This window comes from Diplotaxodon limnothrissa, linkage group LG19 (assembly GCF_057381915.1).
Source record: "Diplotaxodon limnothrissa isolate DT_005_m linkage group LG19, D_limnothrissa_male_GT1.1, whole genome shotgun sequence".
In the NCBI taxonomy this organism is placed as follows: domain Eukaryota; kingdom Metazoa; phylum Chordata; class Actinopteri; order Cichliformes; family Cichlidae; genus Diplotaxodon; species Diplotaxodon limnothrissa.
The window spans coordinates 19,870,540-19,886,611 of record NC_140614.1 but is presented as its reverse complement, the minus strand read 5'-3'; the positions used below and the strand labels follow the sequence as shown (position 1 = coordinate 19,886,611).

At 37.8% G+C, this 16,072-nt stretch overlaps 2 protein-coding genes across 9 annotated transcripts in view; one reads left to right on the top strand and one right to left on the bottom strand.

Moving 5' to 3' along the window:
• Positions 1–16,072, top strand: part of ccdc177 (coiled-coil domain containing 177) — a 61,003-nt gene that overhangs the window by 27,794 nt on the left and 17,137 nt on the right. The window lies entirely within an intron of this gene.
• Positions 1–16,072, bottom strand: part of smoc1 (SPARC related modular calcium binding 1) — a 56,398-nt gene that overhangs the window by 35,011 nt on the left and 5,315 nt on the right. For all 7 annotated transcript variants that reach the window (XM_085342967.1, XM_085342969.1, XM_085342966.1 and 4 more), the window contains exon 2: positions 303–465. In XM_085342967.1, coding sequence (XP_085199093.1) covers positions 303–465 — 163 coding nt within the window. The remainder of the gene's footprint in view (positions 1–302; positions 466–16,072) is intronic.

Sequence of the window (16,072 nt, the reverse complement as noted above, 5' to 3'; positions counted from 1 at the left end):
CTGCTTTGCAACCAACCTTCATCCCAACACCTCTCATTAGTGCTGTGTCTGACTTATTATTGTACCTGTTGTGTGCCCGTTGATGTATGTAAATGCATGTATGACTTTTACTGATAGCTGTGGACTGTTATGTGTGAGAAATGGATTGTGTAAACACAGACATCAGGAAAACATTCATGTAAACATCATCACTTTTTACATTTATAAAAAAAACAGATAAATCCTACATCTCAATTTTCTTGAATGCACCCTGAAAATAGCTCCGTGTATCTGCACAGAGTTGACCAGAGTTTAGCTCTCACCTCGACACCGGCCTCTGTGTGCTAATGTGAGTGTCTTATCTTTGCAGCGCGCCTTCTGCAATTCACAGTTGCTGTCATAGCTCCGCCCGTCTGAACCACACACCGGCTTCCCCGTCCGTGAGCAGGTGATCCCACAGTCCCTGTCTCTGTCTCCAATCAGCCACTGCAACAACAAATACAGCAACATGTTAACATAACACTGGTGCAATACACATTTAACTCACTTCAGATTTTATATAATGGGACAGACACATTTTGAGATTAGGGACTTTGGAACTTTTTTGTCATCCCTTGAAAAATTGGTTTGTTCTTACTTTTTGGCGTCTTCTCTTTCTAGCTCCCCTATGTCTGAACAAAGGCAGCATTCAGCTGAATCTGAGGTTATGCCAAACTAACGTACAAATTGGACTCACGGGTCACTTGCCTATTTTGCTCAAAACATTTCTGTTTTCTCAAACACTTGTCAGCTGCTGCCTTGGTTTTTTTTTTTTTTTTTTTTTAAGCCAACGTGACAAGATTGTTTTGCACTGAAGCTTGACCTAGAGGCTAATTTATGTAATTGATCTTTGGCTGAAGACAGGTTCAACCTTGATTAAGTTTCAAAGTAGCCAAACCACACTCTCCAATAGGAATCTTTCTTCCCCTCTCCCAAGATCACTCATGATCTATTAGTGAGTCAATTATACTGTACTGTTGGAACACGGCCTTCTTTCTGACAGCAGTAATGGTCCTTGGCATTACAGCTGCCTCAGATATATTTAAGCTCTAAAGGATTTCAGGGAGTACAAACTTTGCCAGAAAGATGGAGTTTTGTGTTAGTGAGTGGAGAGAGTAGGTGTGTACTGAGCAGCAACAGAGTCCTCTGCTATGAGAAGTGTCCCAGTTGTGTACCTGAGCCAACTCTTGTTGAAATTATTTTCAGTATTCCAACATGAAAACACAAGAAGCAACTGTGTCATCTCGCTAGTGATGATTATGCTTTTTTTTATTCTAAACATGTGTTTTATAAAAGGTAAAAAAAAAAAAAAAAAGAAAATAAAAATATCCTGCAGATTAAAACTTTTATCAAATGTGTTTCATACCCAAGGTCTCAAAAGTGACTAGAAGAGATCTAGTTGAATCCAACAGAGCATCAAGAGCAGGTACTTTACCAAAAAAAGGACACAGTTTTCCAACCTTCACTTGCCAACTCATATCAGACAATCTGAGGCCATTTGCGAAGTGATCTACATTGAGCTTTCATGCTTCTCTCATTGTAACCTCCCCCCCACCCCCTCCTGGCCCCAGCCTCCAACTTCAAAACGTTTTTTTTTTTTTTATTATTTTGAAAAACATTAAAAAATGTTGCTTGGAGACAGATTTTCTCTGAACGTCTAATCAGAAAGACATGAGCAAAGGGTACATTGTAACTAGGCCAAATTTCTGATGTCACGAATGAGCTGGTAGACAACTGGATCTCATATACACACCAGACGTTTTCATCAAACATACTCTAAACTCCTCTGTGGCTTTGAATTAGTGTTACTCTTGTTATCAAGGAGTGAGAACCCAACACAATCATCATCTCTGAAGTCTGTAACTTTCTGTTTATTCTGCCTTTAAAAAAACAAGAAACTGCCAGTACAATCAGACTTGAAATATTTTCTATTGACAACAGCTTCCTAGGAATTTTGACTTATGTATACCTTAACCTTAATCTATTCTAGATGACCTGTATTTATATAGCGCTTTACTAGTCCCAAAGGACCCCAAAGCGTTTTACACAACCAGTCATCCACCCATTCACACACACATTCACACACTGGTGATGGCAAGCTACATTGTAGCCACAGCCACCCTGGGGCGCACTGACAGAGGCGAGGCTGCCGGACACTGGCGCCACCGGGCCCTCTGACCACCACCAGTAGGCAACGGGTGAAGTGTCTTGCCCACGGACACAACGACCGAGACTGTCCAAGCCGGGGCTCGAACCAAAAAATAGGCATCCCTTGACACATGCTGGTAAAACCTGAAGCATCACTTCAGCCACAGTGGCAAAATACTCTTGCTACTTGAATTTTATATTCTTTGTCATATTCTGGCTGATATTTCATTCTTTTTAGTGACCTGGAGAGAAAACGGGATTTTAACTTGTTATAACCTGCAGCACAAAGCCAAAACGCGGTGAGTAAAATGAGACACAGGTCAGAAAATCATCCATTTGCAGTCTCTGTGGGTTTTTTACTTTACAAATACCAAACGATCGTTGCCAGCGCTGACAGCTGTGACAGTCAAAAACATTAATTTTTTAAATCTCAACATTTGAATCCAAAACTGAGTCCCAAATTCAAAAAGCAAATTATCTGCCAAGTGGTGATTTAATATCACCAGTATCCAATGCAAATGAACTAGTTTCAAGACTACATGGCTCTTTTTTTTATTTATAATAGTGACGACTATTGAGTTTTTCTGGCTTTTTTTTTCTTTTACAATCATTTTACTTCACTGCAAAATATGTAACGGTGCACAAAAAAATCACCTTTTATTACTAAATGTGACATTAATTAGATTGTTTGGACATTTTTTAGACTTACTATCATGGAAATAATCCTACATTTAGATACTTCATTATCTGCAAAGATAATTGGATTTTTCTTGAAATATAAAAAGATACTCGACATTATTAGCTAGATAAATCAGAAGCCAAAGTAAATGTCCTGAAACTGGAAGGTAACAGATTTAACCCCTCAAAAACATTGTCTTGTATTGAACGTCTGAACAAAGGCAGAAATGTTAAGTTTAATGTTGATTCTTCCCATATAGAAGAACCTTAATACAACAAGGTAAAGTAAAATTTAAACAAAGGGATTACTACTTCGGCGAGACACAAATACAGATTGCCATGCTGTAAAAATACCCCTAAAACAAGGCAGAGAGTTTAACCTGATTCCAGGCTTGGCACTGAACCGTCACAGAGAAGCTCTTGTCAGATAGTGCAGAGTGAAACTAAATCATGACGTACCTCTTTAGGAGAGCGTGCAGACAGGGAGAAAAACGTGGCACATCATTCCAAGTTTTAACTTGCGTGTCTTCCTCTTGGCTTTGGTCAAGGACAGCAATTATTCAGTAATTGGAAAAAAGCATGTATCTGCATTATATCACGTTTTATTTCCAGGCTAACCAGACATATGACTATTATTCATTATCCAGGTAGAGAGCGACCATGTCAACTTTCTTTTTAAGCATTAGCAGAGGAGAGAGCAGTTACTTGTTTCTTCCACAGGAGAAATGATTAAAAATAGTCAACTAGCCTGAGCCAAACGACTGTGGATGGAAAGCAGTTTGTCTGTGTGGTGAACTGTTAAACTGGTACATCACCATCCAAAACAAACCATTTTAAAAAAGTGATTTAGCTCTATCCGACTTCTTCTCCAGGTTATGAGCCAAAGAGTCCGGCCTCTGCCCACAGACTGACCTGTCCTCCCCTTCACTGACTCACAAACTTACTCTACCTCCACTGTCATAATAAAGCATTGGGACAGCATTGTCTGGTAGGTGGAAATAAACACTTCTACCATGTCTCCCACAGTTCTTACTCATACCGTCCCACCCAAACACTCGCCTCTGGTAAAGGTGAAACAGACACTCAAGGAGATCATGAAAAGTTTCCCAATTTATAGTTGAGAGTACTTTTAATAAATGGAAGATTTTTTTTAATAAAGTACTTTAAAAGGGTAGGAAAGCATTACTCAAGCAGTCACTGGAACATTTTACCCATTGTTTAGCTTTCAATGTGACAGCATATAAATTTATCAAGTGTGAGTTATTGTTCTGTATGTTTCAAGTAGTACTCTTGAAATTCTAAGATAAACTAAAAGCACATCACAGAGAGCAATGTTGTGATGTGTTCTTTCTCTCTTAGAGCTTTATCTGCATCACAGCGGTGTCTTCACAGTAACCTGTTAAGTAGTTTGTGAAATATATTCCTGGAAAGTTAACATAAGGTATGTAACAGCACCGATCAGGCCAAACATTTAAATAGCTGACAGGTAATGGTCCCGATGCAGTGTAAAGTCCTGCTCGGAAACCATTAGTCCAGACATTCACTAACTTTAAAAACTCCCCGCATACCGATCTGATCAAGCATCTACTGGATGCACCAGAACAGGCCTGCAAACACTGGGACTCAAAGGAAACATCATCAGTTAACTTGTCAGAGTGACTTGAAATGATTGATACCACTCTCTTGTCTCTGCGCCACGAAGCCTCAGCCAGCAGCTGACTCGTTACTGATGAAATCCTTTTGATAAGTTTTGTACTTTGTTTCCTTTTAAATTAATATTAATTACTGTTTCACAGAACCCTGAAACGCATAACTATATTTGGTAAAGAAATGTTCAAGAGGGCTGTGCAAAACAAAATCTTGACCCAACCCTTATTTTTATATATATATATATATATATATATATATATATATATATATATATATATATATATATATATATTATTATTATTATTTTTTTTTTTTTTTTTTTTTTTTTTTTTGCTAGGAAAATCAGAAATAGGTGCAAAGGTTTACTGAAACGTGCAAACTGTTTCAATAAATCTGTATAAAAACAGACATTGAACAACTCTAACAAGCCTCATTTCCTTTTACACAGTGTTCAGGAATAGTTCTTCAGGCTTTTTGAAGGACATTTCAAAACTCTTCTTTGAATGCTGGCTACCTTTTCTTACATTCTGTCAAGAAGTTGAGTTCTGGGCCCTGGAAAAGTCAATCCTTCACTTCAACTGTTCCAAGGTATACTTTTACTGCACTGTCAGTGTGTTTGGGATCATAGTCACGCTGACACTGGTTCACACCATAAAATCTGTGCCTTTTTTATGCTTGAATGATTCACAGGTCAGTTTGTAAGTGGCTTAACAAACTCAAAATACATTCCTCTGAAAATGGACTGGACTGGCTGAAAAAGCAGCCAATGTCCAAAAGTGTCTGGCTCCTTGGAAACAAAATATAAAGAAATGAGGTTCAGCTCATTTCTGCACTACTGCAAATTAAAACAACCACCTGAAAAATATCTAGCTTAACAGAGAATGATGAGTCAAACCCTTTGGAAAGAAGATCAAGTAGTCTGTAGCATGCTAAACTCTTTCCAATCTAATCTGAATACTCTGCTTTCTTTCACAGTAACATCTCAAACTGCGTCTTAAGGACACTCTGCAGCGGCTCTGATTTTGATTCCTCCACATTTGTCTCACTATAAACAATGTGAATGTGCTCCACATTTAAATACTGCGAAAAAAGCAGTTAATGTTACTTACTTCTTTACTTTAGCACTAGACAAAATTTCTGCCTTCTTAATCTTTCCTTTACTCTCTGGCTTACTGACTATTATCTGAGCTGACCTGAAGTGATAAACCCCACCCATCACACAGCCTGAAGAAGTTAAAAAACAAACATTTAGAGTTATTTTCAGTCACTCCCTGACCCAGGACTATGTGACAGTGATCAGCTGATACAGTATAAACCAGGCTGACAGGACCTGGCATTATCTCCTGAGGAGAAACAGCCCCAACTGTTAGGCCCGTAATGGCTGACACTCCATAATCACAGCCAAACAAACACATCTACATTAAACAGGCTAACATATAACTGGAGCTGTTAAGGAACAAGCATAAGTCAAAGTAACATTAATTACATAAATCTTAATTACCTAAACATTATAGTGTAACAGGCAACACTAAAGGATTTATAGAGCCACATTCCCAAACAACATAATGGAGTGAAATAACGTAACTTTAACAACCACTCAGAGGCACTTTCTTTAATGTCCAAACAGTAGAACTAAAAGAAATGCATATTTTATAAATCTCGTTACACTATGAAGATGCGAGATCCTGCTTTTCCTGATGGACCACCAAAGAGATGAGGTGAAAGATTAGCTGGAGGTAAAACACCAGGGGAGTTACACGATGGTTTGGTACTGATATCTTGACCGGGAAACAATGAGCATTGACATTCTCACATTTAACAAGCCACATTCCACCAACACACAGAAGTACACAAGCTCACACACGCATCGAAGTCAGAATAACACAGATCCCCGAGCGCTCTCTCCACCACTCGTAAAATAAGTGAAATGCAACCCCCATTGTGCAACCATTACAGCATTAGCAAAATGGTCTTTTTTACCATCACTGGCAGCTAGTCTGTTCCACTCCAACCCGCCGCAATGGAAAAAGAAGAAAAATATGATTAGAAAATGATCATTTTTATAAAGAGTAAAAAGTTGGCTATGTGAGACAGAACCAAGGTGGTAGTTAATATGCAGATCACATCTACAATAAGTGTTTTTAATTTAGTAGAACTAATTTCTTTGGACAGATTAGGAGTATTAAAAAAGCGTTAACACAAAATAAACGGTTGATCCCGTTTTCACCTTTATCAGGTAATACTTTAATGGGGAACAGACTTGCTGAAGTTTTGTTGAACAGCAACTTAGCTGATTTATTTCCCAGATTTATCAGAGCTGGGATGACGTAAATGAAGTAAAAGCTGCACAGCACAACATGAGCTGCGTGCTTACTGTATTTTATTTATAGCTTTTATTCTCAGTTATGGTATGTGCCTTAGTGAGTGCACCACCAAAATCTTTGGACTCAAAGTGAACAGTTTAAAAAACAAAAGATCTAAAAAGAAACAGAGATGTTGTCTTTTTAATTCCTTGGGTTTGTCTTCCTTGTCATAAACTGGCGCCTGCATTACCCAAATATAACCCAGCTTTCAACAGTAGCATCCAGAAATTTGTGGTGTTATGGCTGGAAGCAGCTGGACAGGAAGTTTCACAGATCTTAAACTTCACTTCTTTCTCTACATATTGTTTCTCGTATTGTTTCATCTTTTTGTAACTTATCAGACCAAGCTGCACTGATTAGTGACCTGAGGACAAGACTTTTTTGTTTTTGTTGTTTTTCACAGTACTATCTCCCAAGTATTGCAAACCCTCTCAGAGGAAAATATTAACTCATAGATAGCACCATGAAACTTCCCATCTAATTACTTACATTAAGAGAATTATTTCTTGCATGACAAAGTTGTTTTTAAATGCACTATTTCCTAAATATGTGTTAATTTGCACAGATTTTCATTCATAAATACATGTTTATATGTCTTTATATATTTCCTGATATTAATTAGAGAGATTATTTTTCAGTCCAGTTTTTGGGATTTTATTCGGTGACAGAATAATTTATTTTTGCAGGGTCATTATCTTTCTAAATATTTGCTTATCATGTGGTTCCACTTCAGTAAAAGGAAAAAAAAACAATAGACAACATCTAGTAAGATAAGATATGAAGGCAGTCAAAGCAGAATATGTTCACATTATTTAAAAAAAAAAAAATTAAACTATTCAAGTTCAACAAACAACAACAAAAAGCTGAGTGCTTGTTTTTAAAGGAAAAGAGGTTAAAAATCTAAACGAAATAGTTTATCTTTGAAAACCGACTTCTGCATGACTTGAGGAGCTAATGTTTAACTAGCGAACTTACTGGTATGGCTGCTTGGTTCATCATTATCAGCTGTGGTATATTTTTAATACCTACTGAAACAATGACTTGTGGTGTTTATGTGGAAGATTGCATAAAAATTCAGCTTTTTTGTATTTGTTTAACACCCTTCATGAGCTGCCAAGAGAGATAAAGTTTCAAACCTGCAGCCAGGCGTTCCAGTAAGCAAGACGTTGTACTTGAGCCCAATGTTACACTTGGAAGTCACTGCCTGTAATGGTGTTACTGTTCAAACTGAGAAATATAGCATACCGGTCCATTGAAGACATTTAATACTCGTGCGTGCTTTGAAATTTTTACTGCCAACGGTCTGCAGAAAATTTGTAGTGCTGACATTTTTAAAGACATTTCACTGTGATTAGGCATCATTGACATCAGCTTTCTTATGTGTTTTCCAGAAAATTTCCTGATGTTAATTAGAGATGATATTTTCCAGAGCTGTTTTTGGAGAGCCATTTACTCCATCACAGAACAGAAGGTGATACGCTGGTTATGTCGCTGTCAAAGCTGCCTTGGTTATTAATACTTGCGAACATAAATATGTTGCAATCATGCACAGAAAGCATATTTTGGATGTTTGGCTGTTTAGTCTGTGTAGAACTTGAGCCAGCATAATACAAATACAGGCTCCAATATGGTTGCAATTATACAGCACAGTGGTCCAAATTTCGCCAGCTTCACTGATTCTTTTTCTCTGATTGAAACACACAGTAGTCAATAATCCAAACTCTTTACTTGGAAAAGCCCACGGCCTCTTTTTTTAAACAAGGGATGACCTCAGCTCTTACCCTGATAGCATAAGAGATGTTTAAATCAGATTAACTAACAGCACCATGCACCTTAACATGAATGACATCACTGCTTCTACAGAAAAGGCTTTTGCGTGCACAGATGGATTCATTACAGCCTGGTCCGCATCGGTGCACGTGTGTGAGCGCAAAACAGCGAGAGGGAGATCTGTGTGCCAGCTTCACGCTAACGTGTGATGGGCTCATTATAGCCTCCGGGCATAACAACAACAACAACAAACAATACAACACCAACGCATATATAAAGACATACATGCATGGCTATCTAATGCATCCCTGTGTCATTAATCATCAGGTGTTTTGGCATTCCCTCACTGGGAAATAAGTGGATTAGTCAAATGGAGGAAAAGGAGGATGAAAGTGAGCCAACCACAGAGGTAACAAGCCAATGAAAGTTGTCCACCAAAGACAGAGCTAATTGTGTACGGTTGTGGGCTTTTAACGGGCAGAGGTAATCACTTTTGTCCGATAATTAGCATTTAGTTTTCAGGAAATCTACAAAGTGAATGCCATCTGTCATGCTGTTTGAATTAACACACAGTGTTTAAAAAAAAGTGTAGAAAAAAAAAAGGAATGTATTAAAAGCTACATCATTCTTTTTAACTTAACTCTGTATTGAGAAAGGAGAACCAGCTGACTAAATAAAAAGGCTCGAGACACAATTTTAGCATTTTAAATTTTCTTTCCCACTTTTTTGGTGTGGAAGCTTTTAAAGAAGGTGGACAATTTTCACACAGGAGGCATAAGGTTGTGAGCCATCCACAGCAGGAAGAAATGACTGGGCATGAACTATTATATGCCCTGTTATTGTAGTGGATCTTCATATTCAGCAAGGCCAGAGTTTCATACAATGGGGTCAGTAACGTTTCCTTGTGGTTAACCTCCTAAGACCCGAACTCTTTCATGGCATGCATTTTTAATTTCTCTTTGCTATTTTATTTGGTTACAATTTTGTACTCAATTGTACATTACTATTGAGTAATGATGTACATAACTCTTTATTTGGTGTCTGAACACAGCAGCATTTTTCCTGGGTACAAAAACAAAATGAGAAACAACAATTGTGCCACTTTGATCAATATGACTCATTTGAAAGCCATTTAAAAGAGCAAAATTTAGTATTGTGGTCTAGCCAACACAAAATGTGATGTCCCCATACGTGGACACCAGGTCCTAGGAGGTTAAAACACCTGAATTTATTTTTTCTGCTGATAAAACTGTATGATGTCAATAAGAGTGGACATAACCCACATACATCCAGAGTAGTCAATCTGAAGCAAGTTTCCTTAAAGGTAAAGCCACCCTTCACACAGGCCTACAGCGACAATCTGGCAACCACCTGTCACTAGTGAAAAATGTGTATTCCTTGACGAGCTGGCAACAGTTGCTAGAAGTTGCAAAGTGAACGTAGTAGCACAGAAAACCTCCTTATATTTGGTTGTTAGCAGACATTGATGACTGAAGGTGAACGTGCTCAGTTCCTGGTTTTCTATCACACTTAAGTTTGATACACTTAACTTTAAGTTTTATTACTGCTTGACTATTCCTTTGCAAGTGTTTGCATACAGGTGGGCATCTTCCATTCAAATAAAAGGCTACTGTGGTGACCAAAGTAATCACAAAGTGGGTTTTGCACCTTCTTTGCGACCTTCAGCAACCACTCGCCAACCGGTTACCAGTGATGGGAATAATGGCGTTACAAGTAACGGCGTTACTTTTTTCAGTAGCAAGTAATCTAACTAATTACTATTTCTATCGTTACAATGCCATTACTGTTAGTGACAAGAAAATTCGGTGCGGTTGCTTTACTATTTTTCAACAAACAGACGGTTGAAGCTGTCTTTAGCTTACCACATCTTATATCAGTTGCATGGAAGTAGCTGTAAGTAATCTGGGCGCTACAGCTTTAAGCAGCTGCGCGTGCTCCCGCGGACAGCAATCACTTTCTGCCCGACGATCACTTTTTGGCACAACACCTGGAGCTAAGGGGGCAAAACAATCGCATGACTGCTGCTGTTTGACTGAGGAAGAATAAAGTAGTCGTGGTAAGCCAATGACATGACCACTTTAAGATGACAAAGCAACAAGGTGATATATACCAGTTTTTAAATTGTCCTGATAGGCCATGTAAAACCAGAGTCATGATAAACAATATATATGCGGCGTTTTTCCTCAATAGTTTCGTCACGTTTACTGTCTAAGGACAGAGCTAGCAAGCACTCTCTGCTTATGACCAAAAAAACCCAAAAAACAAGAAACAGCCCTTTCGTGTTGGTGTAAAAGTGCACCATGTTGACCAATCAAAAATGATATGGCAATATGACTTTTGGCTGTTTAGGAAGAGGGGGAAGTTTGAGGAGTGACGGTGAGAGAAAGAGAGCAGAAAAAGAGAGAGAGGGAGTTTTGACATGTGAGAGATTTGTCACGTTTAGTGTGTTTGGAGTGTGTAGTTAATGTGTTGTCTTGTGTAATTATTGTGTAGTGTTGTGGATAGTTTTGTGTTGTGTGTCAGAACAATGATGTGACTGCTGTCTCCAGGTAGAAAAAGGAGTGATACACCTTTTCTGGAGTGGCACAAATAATTTGTGTGGCATCTTATTGAATGCAGAACAGCTGATTGTTCTGTAAATAGTTTGAAATGGTTAAAAAAAAAAGGGTAAAAGGTAAATGGCTGCAAATAACTTTGTTGTTTGCAAAACTTGTGCGTATGATTTTAAAATTGACAATTTTTATTTGCATTTAAAGTTATGAAATATGATTCAATAAACATGTTTGTGGTTGTTACAGTAAAAAATATAACTTTTTCTACTCGGATTTTATGTTTTTTGTCTGATTTTTAGATCAATTGTGTTAATACAGTATGTCAAAATGAAAACATGACTGTAAATTCTGACACGTGAGGTTGTGCTGAAAAGGATGATACCAAACAAGGCAAATAAATAGTTTTTAAATGTGAAATGTAGAGGTCAAATAAATCAAAAGTAGTTAAAAATGGCCAATTATACCCTGGACCCCATGGTTAAACTTTTTTTTTTAAAGTAACGCAATAGTTACTTTTCAAGTAATTACTTACTTTTAGAATCTTGTAACTCAGTTACTAACTCAGTTACTTTTTTGAAGAAGTAACTAGTAACTATAATTAATTACTTTTTCAAAGTAATTGCTGCTGGTTACATACACATAGTTGCCAAGAATCACCAACTGGTTTCCTAAATGAAACCCAACTGGAAAAGAACTAAAACAAAAGTTATTCTGGAGAGTCCAAGAATAAAAAAATATGGAGTTCAAATTAATCATAATTGTTCCCCTTTAAACTGTAGCACCTCCCCCTTTGTTTCCTTTAGTTTTGGAAAATTTTCTTGTAGAAAAGCTGCAGAGCAATGAGGTAAAGACTGAAAGCAACTTAAATACAAACACTGAATCCAATAACCTTTGCAGGCAGATGAAGTTTCTGCCTCCGCCTAAGAACCAAAACAAAGAAAACCTGCGACTTTACTGTTAACATGTGTTATAAATGGAAAAATAGTCCTGATTCATTCATCATGAGCAACTGCGTTCTGATTACTGTTGTTAATCTATTAATATGAAAATCTAGTTTATCCAGTAAATAAAGAGTTGACGACCACACCATCCTGAAATCAGATTTCCCCTTGATGATGGCCAGGACATAAACACGTGATTAATGAATGTTGAAAACATCCTTATTTTTTCTTTTGAAGTGGTATGAAGAAATCTAAATCAAAGTATAAGTAAGGAGGAGGAGGGGGAACATGTTCTTCCTTTTCGGAAATGGCTCTAAATCTGATTAACAACATTCCTTGTTTGTCACTAATGCTACATCCTGGCTAAAGAACAGTCAGCTGTCTCTGCTGTTCCCAGGAAGCGTGTGTATGTGTGTGTGTGCCCGTCACCCATTACAATAGGTTCCATGTCGCCATTGCACACTAACACTGAGACCACACACTCACTTAAATCAAAGGAAACTTAAATATGAGGCAGAGCAGAAGCTAATCTGCTGAACCAGTTTGATAGGGAAGAGGAAGTGTTTCTGCCATCCTGATAATCAAAAGGATTACAGAGAGCCATAACTCTTTCAACAAGCAGTAGTCCTCTCAAACAAGAGTCTGTTTGTGTCACTATAAGGCCAAATTTACATAGAGTAAGTTCCCATAGTGGGATAGATTGCATAAATGCAAACCAAAATGATCACAAGGATCTGCAAAAGAAAAGCAAGGTTGAATTAAGTAGCAGCGATCCGTGAGTGGAGCACACTGGCCTGATTCTTGGAAAAGACTTAAGGCTGCTTTTCATTATACTGATTAGAACGCCATGAAATTGAGCATGAAATGTATCTGATGATCATGCAGGCATGAGAGGGAATTGACATATGAAAGCAATTTTATTGGTCACTTGTTGAGTCACTATTAAAGCAATCTGTTAGCGTCAGATGGAGCCTAGGTGTGCAGTCACATGAGATCTTGGCTTATGAGTGTCAGAATCAGAGGTTTCCATAAAAGTTTGTTAAACCATTTGTAATGGATCATTTTAATCATGTGGGATTCGTGAATGGTGTTACCCAAGGTCATTCTTATGTACGTATGTTTCTAACATAAATTAAATATATTTTTTTTGCTTAATCTTCAAGTGACTAGATAAGATCATTGATGTCACCAGAAAAATAATTATATTCTGCCGCAATATCCATCCATTCATTCTCTTCTGCTAAGACAGCCATCCCAGCTGTCTTTGGGCAAGAGGCAGGGTACACCCTGGACGGGTCGCCAATCTGTCGCAGAGCTAACACATAGAGAAGAACAGGTATTCACACTCACACCTATGGGCAATTTAGAATTACCAATTAACTCAATCCCACTAACTGTATGTCTTTGGACAGTGGGAGGAAGTCGGAGTACTGTGCAGACATGGTGAGATCATGCAAACTCCACACAGAAAAACCCTGAACTGATGGTGGAATTGAATGCAGGACCTTCTTGTTGTGAAGCTAACCACTGCACCACCGTTTCCCTGCTGTTTTATTTTTATTTTCCTGAAATATTTTTTTCATGACAGTTAGATAAGGCCATTTATTTATTTATTTTTTAATATTAGAGAAAATGATTCTACCATAATTTTCCACCTCTAATCGCTACATTGTAATGTTTTGCAGCGAACTATGGCTAAGTCATTCTTGCATAAAAATAATTGAACCTTAACTACAACAATATTTTAAAATATCTGTCATTAATAAAGTATGGTATACATATATACAGCAATTTGGAGTATTCATATATGTCTTTATGGTGTTGTTTGTTTGGCCCTACGACAGACTGGCGACCTGTCCAGGGTGTACCTGGCCCTATGACAGCTGGGATAGGCTCCAGCGCCCCCCGCGACCCTGAAAAGGATAAGCGGAAGTGAATGGATGGATGGATGGTGTTGTTTGTTGTTTCACTAAAATATCATATGTGAACAAAAGTACCTGGCCACCTACACCTTACACCAATAGGAGCTACTCATGCCATGAACCTGCCAGCACACAGTCTGTGTGCTGATGTTAATTAATTAATTGAGGAGGTTTGGAGGTTGAGTCAGTAGAAGGCTGGCGACTTTTACTTGCTATGCACCTCAGCACTCGGTGACTGCCATCTGTAACTTCACATGATCTGACTCTTCATGACCAGAGATGGGCAGTAACGCGTTACTTGTAAGTTGTTTACTTGTAAGTTGTTTACTTGTACTGTAATCCGATTACTTTTTTCAAGTAACGAGTAAAGTAAGGGATTACAATTGCAAAAACGGTAATTAGATTACCGTTATTTTCCCGTAGAAACGCTGCGTTACTGCGTTACTAAAACCGTGATTTTTTTTTTTTTGCAAGAATGTCTCATGACAGTGACGTAAGCAAGTGCGACGTTCGTGACAACAACTGTGTGCAGATCAACAATGGATAATATATCGAGTGGGGAGAGAGTATGAGCGTGCAGCGTTTAAAGCCTGGAAGTACTGACCTTTGAGTTTGATTCCATAAAAAGTGACAAAAACATTAGTGTCCGTTGTGTGTGGGAAGAAAACTAATTTTTACAGCAAAAAAACCCCTAAACTTCCAAGCAAGTACCGAGTGCGCAATGACGTAATGGGAAATTCACAGAGAAGCTCGCGGATTCTTCAACTGACCGCTGCGGCACACCTGCAACAGGGAAAACCTCCGCCTACCCTCCTCCTGCTTTACAGGTGAAAATAGAGCAACAGGACCGCTGAGTCTTTGATTCCATTTATTTTCTACTGTGTTTTACTTGCATCTATTTGAAAGACTGAGTGTAAACACAAAAAATATTTTATTTTATGTGCTGGAATGTGCAGAAAATAGGTTTAAATGTTAAACAAATTTCTTCCAGTCAGAGAATGTTGCATATAATAAAATTTTTGTTTGATGCATAAAGTTAAAAGATTAAAACTAATAAAACAAGTTTTATTTTATTTTTTTATTTTATATTTTTAAGACTTTTCCATTTGATTACATTTTGTATGATGGATTATGCAAGTAGAATTGGGCTGAAAGATCTATCGCTTTATCACATATTCAGGTTGTAAATCGTGTTTTTAAAAAGTAACTAAGTAACTACGTGATTAATTACTTTTAATCAGTAAAGTAACAGGATTACTTTTTGGGGGAAGTAATCAGTAATTAATTACTGATTACTTTTTTCAAGTAACTTGACCAACACTGTTCATGACTGAGTTGCTGTGGTTAAGAGATATTTGTAAAAATATCACTTAAAGTTGGTTGAAAGTCATAAACTGATTTGTTAGAGATGGTTAGGTGCTTGATTTTATACTCCTGTGACAATGGGACTGAAAACTCCTGACTTTAAAGAATAAGAAATCTGTTCAAGTACTGTTGTCCTTGTAGTGTAGCATGGCTGCTGTGCAAGAATACTCAAGAGTTCAAACAACTACAGTTTACAGAAAAGGGACTGATTTGGCCTGGTGCAAGGTAGATTGACGTCTCCATACTCACTGGTAGGTTAGGTAAAGGGTAGCAGGCATCAATTTGAATTTAAGATGATGCTCTTAAGTATCATTTGCCAAATTCCACTTTTATTGCTCCAGGCTGGAGAGTAACTTTGATGGTATGATGCCCCTTGTAGCATTTGTTAATAGACTGCAGATTAAGTAAATCCACACAAGCCTTAAACCTCAGAGCCAACAAAGAATACGCAATCATTTATTTTAAGGTGAGTTATTTTTCTTCCACCACTAGGGTTCCCCCACCTCCTAGATCCCCTCTAACCCTTGATTAACACTAGCATAACCATGCAAATGTACTTTACGATACGACAAAAGAACCTCAAACCACAAGCTTCGTCATCAATGACTGTGTGCTGGGATTCTTCCTTTAGCTGCCTAATCAGA